This window comes from Myotis brandtii, unplaced genomic scaffold (assembly GCF_000412655.1).
Source record: "Myotis brandtii unplaced genomic scaffold, ASM41265v1 scaffold26, whole genome shotgun sequence".
NCBI classification, from domain to species: Eukaryota; Metazoa; Chordata; class Mammalia; order Chiroptera; family Vespertilionidae; genus Myotis; species Myotis brandtii.
Window position 1 is genome coordinate 2187336 of NW_005359880.1, and position 10145 is coordinate 2197480.

Here is a 10145-nt window from a genome sequence, read left to right on the forward strand (position 1 = left end):
CATATCTTATCACTAAGATTGTAAAAGGGAAAAAATCCCTAGTATAAATCTTCTCTTTTCTATGAAAGACTCCTTCACTGAAGTTTGATAAGCAGTTTTATAAGAATTCAGTAAAGGGACAATTCTGGCAGCTTCTGATTAGCTTAATGCATAAAGCTGAATTTTCTCATCTGTAAAATAACTTTTAATCTTAATATTATCTTAGGCTTTTTCATGATCTGTAATACAGTACTTGATTTAGAGAGAGTAAAATGACTGAATTTCTATGTGGATTATGTATTTCATGTAATAATAACAATGACCTTTGTACTAAAGGGGTAAAATGATCATATGTAAGAGGCTGAAACCAAAGATGGGAGGTAAGTTTTTAAGAAAAATACAGTGAAAAGATGGAAATTGGGAGCAGAGCCTGGAGATTTCCCGATCACACAGTCAAGGTAATCTTGAGAAAATCACTTATGTCTAGAAATAGTTAACATCTATCTACTTCTAAAGAGTGTTCTAAGAGTTGAGTGAGCTAATATATGTGAAAGTGTACTATAAACTCTGAAGAGTTATAAACACCTCAGATAACATGTAGGCCAGTTCCTGTCTTTTAGCCGGTACCGTAATTCTCTGTGGCTTTCCTTCCATCCTTCAAGTCCTGACACTCCCAGTCAGTTCCCAGGTTGCTTCTCAAACCCATCTCTTTCTAGCTTGTTCTCACTTAGGTAAATATAATAGACCACTTCCATAATTTGTTCACTATTATGTTCTTACTGCTCCAAATAGACCCTGCCATAGTGCATACTTAGTAAATATTTGCTGAAAGAATGGTGTATTTTTTTCTGCCTTCTGTGTCTCTCAGCATGAATTTATTGTGTTTGTGTGTTTTATGTTTCTAAAACCCAATTTTGAAGATGTTACTTTTATTTTTTCTTTAACTTGGGGAAGGAAAAGGTAAAAGCCCAAGTACATAGAATAATATGACAAACATTTGTACACTGAAACGTAAGAGTAGAAATAATATCCAGGAGTAATTCTCTACAGGCTGCCTCCAAAAAGGGAGTTTCTTTGTGCAGTGTCCCATTGAAACTGGCTTCTGCCAAGTGCTTGAACCATAATTCTGTACAGTGCAAGACTTGGGCCCCCGGCAACCAATTCCCATCATGCCAGGAGAGAACTGGTGCTTCAACAAACAATAAATGCTAACGTGTTGGTTAATCCTGTTGACAACTGGCTACATCACTTACTATAATTGCAAGGCTTGGATCCCAGGCGCCTGTTCATGCCAGGTGCCATACTGATGTTACCCCAAACCATGAATCCTGACTTGACAGGGTAGGGCTGCAGCCAATGTTCTGCTATGTCACAGCACAATTGTATTCTGGTTTTTTATCACATCAGGGAGGGGCCAGAGTTTCAGAAATCTCATCCCTCAAAACCTCCATAGTCCAAGGATCCTTCTCCTTCTCCTTCTCCTCCTCCTCCTGCTACTGTGCAAGGCCACAAAGGGTGATGGGCAATGCAGAGATACGGGGGAGCTGTGGTCTTAAAACTGCTGTCGATCCTTTCTCCGTGGGTTTTCCCCAGTGAACCCTGCTGAGCATACATGGTATGTGTGCTGCCTGGTACTTTGCCTTTGGAAAACACATATCTACTCCAAACCAACAAATGTCATCTTTGCCTTGGAGACCTTTCTTGTTTTGTTAATTCTCACCTGAGGATATTTTTTTCCATTGATTTTTAGAGAGTGGTAGGGAGTAAGGGAGGGGGGAAGGAGAAAGAGAGAGAGGGAGAGAGAGATCTGAGAGAGATAAATTAGTTGGTTACCTCATGCATGTGCCCTGAAGTGGCCAGGGTTTGAACCTGCTCCCAAGTATATGCCCTTGACCAGGAATCAAACCCATGACCCTTCCATGCACAATCCAATGATCTAACCATGGAGCAACACTGGCGAGGGCAGCCTTGGATACTTTTTAATAAAAGAAATAAAACCATACTGATAACATTAAAGTTCCCTTTGCAGCCCACCCCAATGCTGTTCTTCTCTCAGCACTCACTTCCCAGAGGCAGCCTTTACCATAAATTTGGTACAGATTTTTCCTATAGAATGAAATCATAAGACTTCCAAAAATTTTATTCACTCTTGGTTAAAATTAATGGGAAAATTATAGATCATAATGTTACTTGATAAGATATCTTGATAGAAAATAATGGCATTAATTGCTTTGAGACTTCAAATTACTGTTATGATTATAATTCTCTGCAAAGCTACAAAAGAGCTATATCATTTAAGCTCGTGTTTGACAATAAGTAATATAAAAACTGATTAATAATTTAATTTCCCAGAAATATAATCTTTAACCTTTAGAATATTATGAGCAAAAGCATAAAAGACTTATTTGTATTAGGAAACTATATTTATTTACTAATTTATGGAATATATTTGTTAAAAGAAAATTTTGCTCACCAGCATTGAAATCATTAAAACACACATACACACACACTAGTTTGCCAAAAATGTTCAGACTCTGAGTTTTGCCTACTTTCTGCTTACATGGCATACTGATCACACAAAAAAAGATGTCTCTAAATGATACAAATCCAAACACAGAAATGAAACATTGTCTTCCACCTTCCAGTCTATACATTTACTAACTATAAGCATGCCTAAGAACACAGTTTTATTTTTTGTGTTTAAATAATATTACAAAATCATATTTTGTACTTCCTTTCATGAAATTTGCTTTTATTGCTCAATACTATGTATTCAAAATGTGTCATATTGACATGTTGAAATATACATCATTTAAACTTTGGTATTGTAGTCACTCAGGTGAATGCGCTATATTTTACTTATCCAGTTCTCCACTGATGATCATTTAGGTTGTTTCAATTACTTGATAGAAATCAATCAAGTGATGCAGCAACATGTTGCAGAGCTCCATAAAAGAATGGAGAAGGTAAGTAATATGTAACTAGACTTTAGGAGACAAGGGCTTTGAGACCTCTCCATATGGAGGACAATGACAAATCAACAGTGCGACAGGGCTCGGCAGTTAGGAAAATTCCTTTAAATGTCTACAGTCAATATGCATCTCAGCCAGTTGAGAAAATAATCTCCAAAACTAATTAGGATGTTTCATTTGTTTCTTTATTGAGAAAACATATTTTTACCCTCAGAAGAATAAGAATTGTATATGGAAATAATGCAGCAAATTAAACAGATAATTTTACTATTTTTGTATTAAGGAATTTATAAATATTTTCTTTTTTCTTTTTTTAAATATATTTTTATTGATTTCAGATAGGAAGGGAGAGAGAGATAGAAACATCAATGATGAGAGGGAATCATTGATTGGCTGCCTCTTGTATGCCCCCTACTGGGGTTCGAGCCCACAACCCAAGCATGTGCTTTTGACTGGAATCGAACCTGGGAGCCTTCAGTCCACAGGCTGATGCTCTATCCCCTGAGCAAACCAGCTCGGGCTATATATTTTGTATGTTAAATACTTATTATATATAAGAGAGCCTGTCATATTAAATTGTCTAACAAATAAATTTGTGACTTTGATTTATTTTTATGTATTTTCAATTTGTTTATTTATTTATTTAGCATTTACAGTCAAATAAAGTTATGGTTGGGGTAGAACTCTACCTCCGACATGTGACCCAAATCTAATAAACACATCTTCCTTCCCTGACCATATTTCTCTCTGGTTGGATATTTAAGTGGTTTCCTTCTTCTTTTTGTTTTTTAATCCAATTACAAATAATGCTATAATTAATTTCTTTGATTGCCTTTATGAATATTTCTACAAGATAGAGTCCCAGAAGTGGATAGTCTTGGCTCATATTGCTAATTTGGTTCCAAAGAAGTTATGCCAATTTCTATTCTAAACATCAGTATAGCCAAGGACCTATCTTATCAAATGTTTGCCAGTACTGAGCAGTTCCATTAAAAAAAAAAACTTTGTTAATTTGATATATGAGAATGCTGTCACATGTTAATTTAATGTAATAATTTTTTATTTCTTTAATTATTAGTGAGGTTGAATTTTAAAATATAAGTTACTAGTCATTTTTTTGTGAATGAAGTTTCCAATCACTATCCACTCTCTCCTGGAGTCTTAGTGTTTTTCCTTATTGATTTCTGAATATTTTAATGTTTTTAACATGTTTATTGTATTTACTGTAATATTTTCCAGATTACTGCTTAAAATAGAAAGTTAAACATAAGAAACAGAAAAACTTGAAAAGCTACCTTACAAATAATGGACATCTTTGATATTACTTGGCTTGTCAAAGTTTTACAACAAAGCTTTGGTATTTGAAGATCAGAGAAAGGTACTAAGGATAATGCTAAACCAATAGAAACAAATGCTTATTTTAGGAACATTGGATAATATCTAAAAGTATTATTTCTTGTAAAAGTTTTTGTATATATTTCAGTAAATTTTTCAGCTATATTTAACAGTTATTAAGTCCTAAGTAAATATTAGGTACAATTTTAAGTTCTTTCATATGACATTTATAAATCTTATGCTCAACAACATCATTATTCCAATTTTACAGACAGGGAACAGATAGGAATCATGCCAAGTAGGTAGCAGTTCTTGTAACTTATATTTTTTCCATTGCACCACACTTAAGATATAAGAAATGTAAAGCCCTTCCTTGTATGACACAAAATTGCAACTAAATAAAACCATACAATTACATAAAATTTTGACTTTTGAATCTTACCCGGCCAGAAGACAAAGCAGTGGGCATATTTCTCAGTTCATACACAGCAACCTGTCCATCACTGTCTCCCACTAGAAGGCAATCTGTTTGTTTAGCGAAGAGAACAGTTGTGAACTTGATTCCAGGGTTAGCAACATTCACAATTAGAGGATCCAAACTGTAATACAATATTTTATTTGTAAATTCAGTTGTTGTTAATATGTTCTTTGTATATTCAGACTTAGAGAAGTCTGAAATATTTTTTGTGATTTTATGCAATAAAAATAAAAAGCTTAAGCATTTTCAAAATCAAAATAACTGCTTCTTAATATTATATATCAGTATTTAATCATTTGAGGAGATGAATAATATAACCTATTTTCTTTTTATTGATTTTTATTGATTTTTAGAGAGTGAGAAAGGGTGAGGGATGAGAGAGAAACATCGATGTGGCATTGACACAGTGACTGGCTGCCTCTGGCATGTCCCACATGGGGGATAGAGCCACAACCCAGGCATGTGCCCTGACCGGGAATGGAACAGGCAACCTTTTGGTGTATGGGACTATATCCAACTAACTGAGCCACACTGGCCAGGGCAATATAACCTATTTTCATTCAAATATGTTTATAACCACATAAGTAATTAATATTAATATAGCATCCTGGCATACATCTTTATTCTTAAAGAACTCTCATAGTATAAACTATTACTTGTTTCAAAGTAAATACAGGGTGGGGCAAAAGTAGGTTTACAGTTGTGAATACAGAAAACACAGAGTTTATTCTCGTGTTATTATTAATCATTGCTTTGTTTTCCATATGAACAACTGTAAATCTACTTTTGCCCCACCCTGTACAGGTCTCTGTAACCAATGACAAAACTTTCAGGTATCATTTAGTTTGACCTACTTCTACTATAAACATCCCCAAGAAAAATATTAACACTTACGTGCTGATGTGAAGGTCCCAAATCTCCACTCTGTTCTCATTTGCAGCTGCAAATATATAGGATGATTTCGGGGACCAGGCAACATCATAAACAACATAAGTAGTTGGATAAAAACTCAAAAAAGGCTTGGTATTTTCCTGTTGCCATATAATAACGCCCCAATCTGCCGAACAGCTTAAGAACACATCATGACAAAACGGATTCCATGCTATTTTATACACTGGACCCTTAAATTAAAAAAATAAATTAAAACACATTGGTAAATAGTATTTAATATCTGATACTTTAAACTTCACCAACAAATTTAAAATGCTAAGATTTCTAGAAGATTTATCCACCATGCATTATTATGTGGGTATTATTTTAGCTGAAAGTAACGTCATAAATTGAATCTTCTCTAAATTATGCCATACAAAAACATTAAAAAATAGTTGATACAATACTCACTAAATATTAATACATATTATACATACTGACTTAAAAATATAAGGAGTGTTAAGAAAAAAGAAATGAAGAAAATATAGGTGGAACAATTATAAAAGATATGCAGAACAGGGATATGCAAGAGACAATTTTACTTTGGGATCAGCATGTTATAAGCAAAGTCAGAAACAAATAAAACTTGTGACTTCCATAATGTGCAAGAAAAAACTGAGGATATCTGGAAGCCAAAAACAATGCCCCACACATTATTGGTAGTTTCCATGCATGCAAGCACTTATTTTGAGTTGATATTTTTAACTCTGAAGGTGTAAATGTATTGCATGTTTAAAATACTATGCATAATGATATTATTGTTTCAGAAATATTTCAAGATACATTTTCCATACTTACTATAATTAAACTAACCTTATGTCCTCTGTAGGTATCTAGGTATTGTTCATTATATGAACAAGAACATTTGTGAATGTGACCTTCTTCAGTGCCAGCCAAATAGATATTTGTGTCCTACAACACAAAAAATCAAAATGCATTGGTTTTTGATACGTTAGTAAATGTGCTAAATAGAAGATTAGACCACTCAATATATATTAAAATCAATTCAAGAACCAAAACTAGAAATACTAAAGATAGTTGTCTGTTGTCTTTTTCTTTCTATCATGATTTTACAATAATGAAACTACTTGCAAATCTACTGTGCAAAGAAAATATAGATTTACTTTTTGCTGGAATAGAGGATATAACTTAGCATCCTATCTAGAAATTACATGGACAAACATTGGCTTAAAATGAGGAAGAAACCTTTTAACACTTAGAGCTATCTCTCACTGGAACTAGCAGTCCAGGGAAATAATAAGTGTTCTTTCAATAGAACAAGTCAAGAAGAAGGCAGATGACTTAATAATAGCTATTTATGTATATAATGCTAAGGAAATGGTTCTTGCTGGGAATGAGAAATTGAACTAGATGGTGTCTAGTTCAAAAATCTATAACAAAATGTATGTATTAAATGAGGATTTTAAATGCATTTCCTAGCCCTAACTGGTTTGGCTCAGTGGAGAGAGCATTGGCCTGCGGACTGAGGGGTCCCGGGTTCGATTCCAGTCAAGGGCATGTCCCTTGGTTGTGGGCACATCCCCAGTGGGGGGGGGGGTGTGCAGGAGGCAGCTAATTGATGTCTCTCTCTCATCGATGTTTCTCACTCTCTATCCCTCTCCCTGCCTCTCTGTAAAAAAAAAATCAATAAAAATATATTTTAAAATAAAAAAATAAATAAATAAATGCATTTCCTATAGTGAAATAAGTCATAGTTAGAAAGTCTGAAAGTAAGTGTTCTATGTCCTAACTATGTGGGGTCAGAATCACCTGGGAGCATTTTAGAACTGCAGAATCTCGCCTTACCCCAGATCTACTGAATCAGAATCTGCATTTTCACAAGATTTCCAAATAATTTATATGTACATTAACATTTTAGACACACTGTTCTAGTGTGTACCAGTACTTAAGAATGCAAATACTAGATCATGGGGCATATGCAATTCTAAATTACACAAAAAGTAAAATCCGCCCCCCCTTCCCCCCAAGTACCATTATTAATTTACATTCAGCAGTAAATAAAAGTTCCCTTTGACCCACATTCTCTTCAACAGTTGGTCATATCAGAAATCTTAAATTTTGCCATTTATTAAGTGTAAAATTATACCTAATGGTTTAGATTGCCATGTATGTGAATATTAACAACGTTGAGCACACTTTTATTTCCTCTTCTGTTCACATCTCTGGACTATTTTACTAATAATCTCTCTTTTTTATATTTATTTCTTTAAGTTTGTGTTCTTTTACATATTCTTTATTTATTAAATATGTTGCAAATATCTTCTCCCAGTGTATGGCTTTTTATTTTCTTTGGTATCTTTTGGTAAATAGCAGCTCTCATTTTAATGTAGCTGGTATTGGGTTGGGGTGTCCCTCAGCCCAGCCTGCACCCTCTCCAATCTGGGACCCCTTGGGGGATGTCCGACTGCCGGACATCCCTCTCGCAATCCCGGACTGCTGGCTCCTAACCACTCACCTGCCTGCCTGCCTGATTGCCCCTAACCGCTTCTGCCTGTTGGCCCGATAATCCCCAAGTGCCCTCCCCTATCGGCCCAATTGCCCTCAATTGTCCTCCCCTGCCATCCTGGTCACTCCTAATTGCCCTCCCCTGCTGGCCTCGTTGCACCCAGCTGCCCTTCCATGCCAGCCTGGTCACCCCTAATTGCCCTCCCTTGCAGGCCTGGTCCCCCCCAACTGCCCTCCCCTGCTGGCCTGGTTGCCCCCAAATGCCCTCCTCTGCCAGCCTGATGTTGCCCCCAACTGTCCTCCCCTGCTGGCCTGGTCCCCCCCAACCACCCTACCCTGACAGCCTGGTTGCCCCCAAATGCCCTCCCCTGCTGGCTTGTTTGCCCACAACTGCCCTCCCCTGCTGACCATCTTGTGGCGATGTTGCGCGAGGGCATCGTGCATAATGCCATCTAGGCTTTTATTATATAGGATGGTACTTTTTTGTGCCTTGTTTAAGAAGATTTTTTCTACTTTGAGGTCATAGAGATATTCTCCTACATTTTCTTCTAAAAGTGTTTTTGTGTATGATGGATGCAGTAAGGATCTAATTCCATCTGCAGTAAACTTACAGCTTACATTATACTCAATCACACTTAATAGTAAAAGACTGAATGCTGTTTCCCTAAGATAAGGAACTAGACAGGGATGTCTGTTTTCGCCATTTCCATTCCCACTTGTGCTAGAGGTTCTACTGAATGCAATCAGGCAATAAAAAGAAATAAAAGGTAACCAGATTAAAAAGGAAGAAGTAAAAGTCTTTATTTACAGCAAGCATGTCAAACTCATGGCCCGCGGGCCACATATGGCCCACAACAAATATTTTTGTAGCCCAGCTAATATAACGGTTTGTAAGAAACATTTTAATAAAAATTTTGTAATTTAATTTTTACAATATCCTGTTATACATAATTATTAACTAACTACAACATTCGCTAATGACTGATTACTATAATTGTGTTGCATTCATTTCCTTTATGTGCCCTATGTGCAGGCGCACCATTTCTCTCCACTAATACTAGCAGCGAATATTTTAGCAGCCGATTGCCACGTCATTAGTCTTGGACTGACTTGTTTGGTGTGCACAACAGGAAATGTTTCACTTTCGGAGAACAAGAAAAATAGGTTTATTTGCATTACGCTTATTAATTTGTATAGTTATTCAGTGTCTGGTAAGTTAATGTTCAAGAAAAAATATTAATTTTTATTAAAATGTTCTATTATGTTATGTTAACAATTACTCATTTATTTCAGCCCTTTGTATTCAGCATGTCTCAAAATAAACCTACGTTTCAATGAAGAAAATTGCTTTTGCTTTTTTGCAGCCCACATAAACTTCGACCTTGTTTATTTGGCCCGTGTTAGCTTTTGAGTTTGACATGCTTTGTAGACTACATGATCATCTTGAATTCCTCCCACCAAGGAACATTTATAGGACACCAGACTAGGGCTTCTCAACCCAGCACTACGGACATTTTCGGCCAGCTAATTCTTTGTCTGGGGGTGGGAGATGGCGATGGTCCTTGCACGATGCATTTATAGGATGTTTCCCCGCATCCTTCGACTTTGTTCACTAGACGACAATAGCATTCCTCCCCATGCCCCACCTCCTCCAGCTGTAAGAACCAAAAATGTGTTACGACATTGTGAAAAGTCTCCTGGTGGGAAAATACCCACCAGCCTGCCCACGCTGAGAACCACTGTTCTAGAGTTAGGTGAAAAGTAGATTACAGGAATTTGAGAATGAAGGCAGTTAGAATATGCTAGCACTGTTATAAAAGTGAAACATGACAAAGGCCTGAGCTACATTAACAAGGAGTATGCTTGGGCTGGAAGGAGTGATGCAGTAAGACTTCACTATCTCATGGATAATAAACACCATTATAAACTTATGAACAATAATAGATACAGAGGCAGAGCTGCCTCAAACTGATTGTCAAACTGCA

The 10145-nt window shown here is 36.1% G+C and overlaps 1 protein-coding gene across 1 annotated transcript in view; it reads right to left on the bottom strand.

Annotated features, from left to right (window-relative positions):
- Positions 1-10145, bottom strand: part of WDR78 (WD repeat domain 78) — a 55053-nt gene that overhangs the window by 1578 nt on the left and 43330 nt on the right. Inside the window, exons 15-17 of the mRNA XM_014541070.1 lie at positions 6508-6606; positions 5659-5885; positions 4729-4885 (exon numbers count right to left, since the gene is read on the bottom strand). Coding sequence (XP_014396556.1) covers positions 4729-4885; positions 5659-5885; positions 6508-6606 — 483 coding nt within the window. The remainder of the gene's footprint in view (positions 1-4728; positions 4886-5658; positions 5886-6507; positions 6607-10145) is intronic.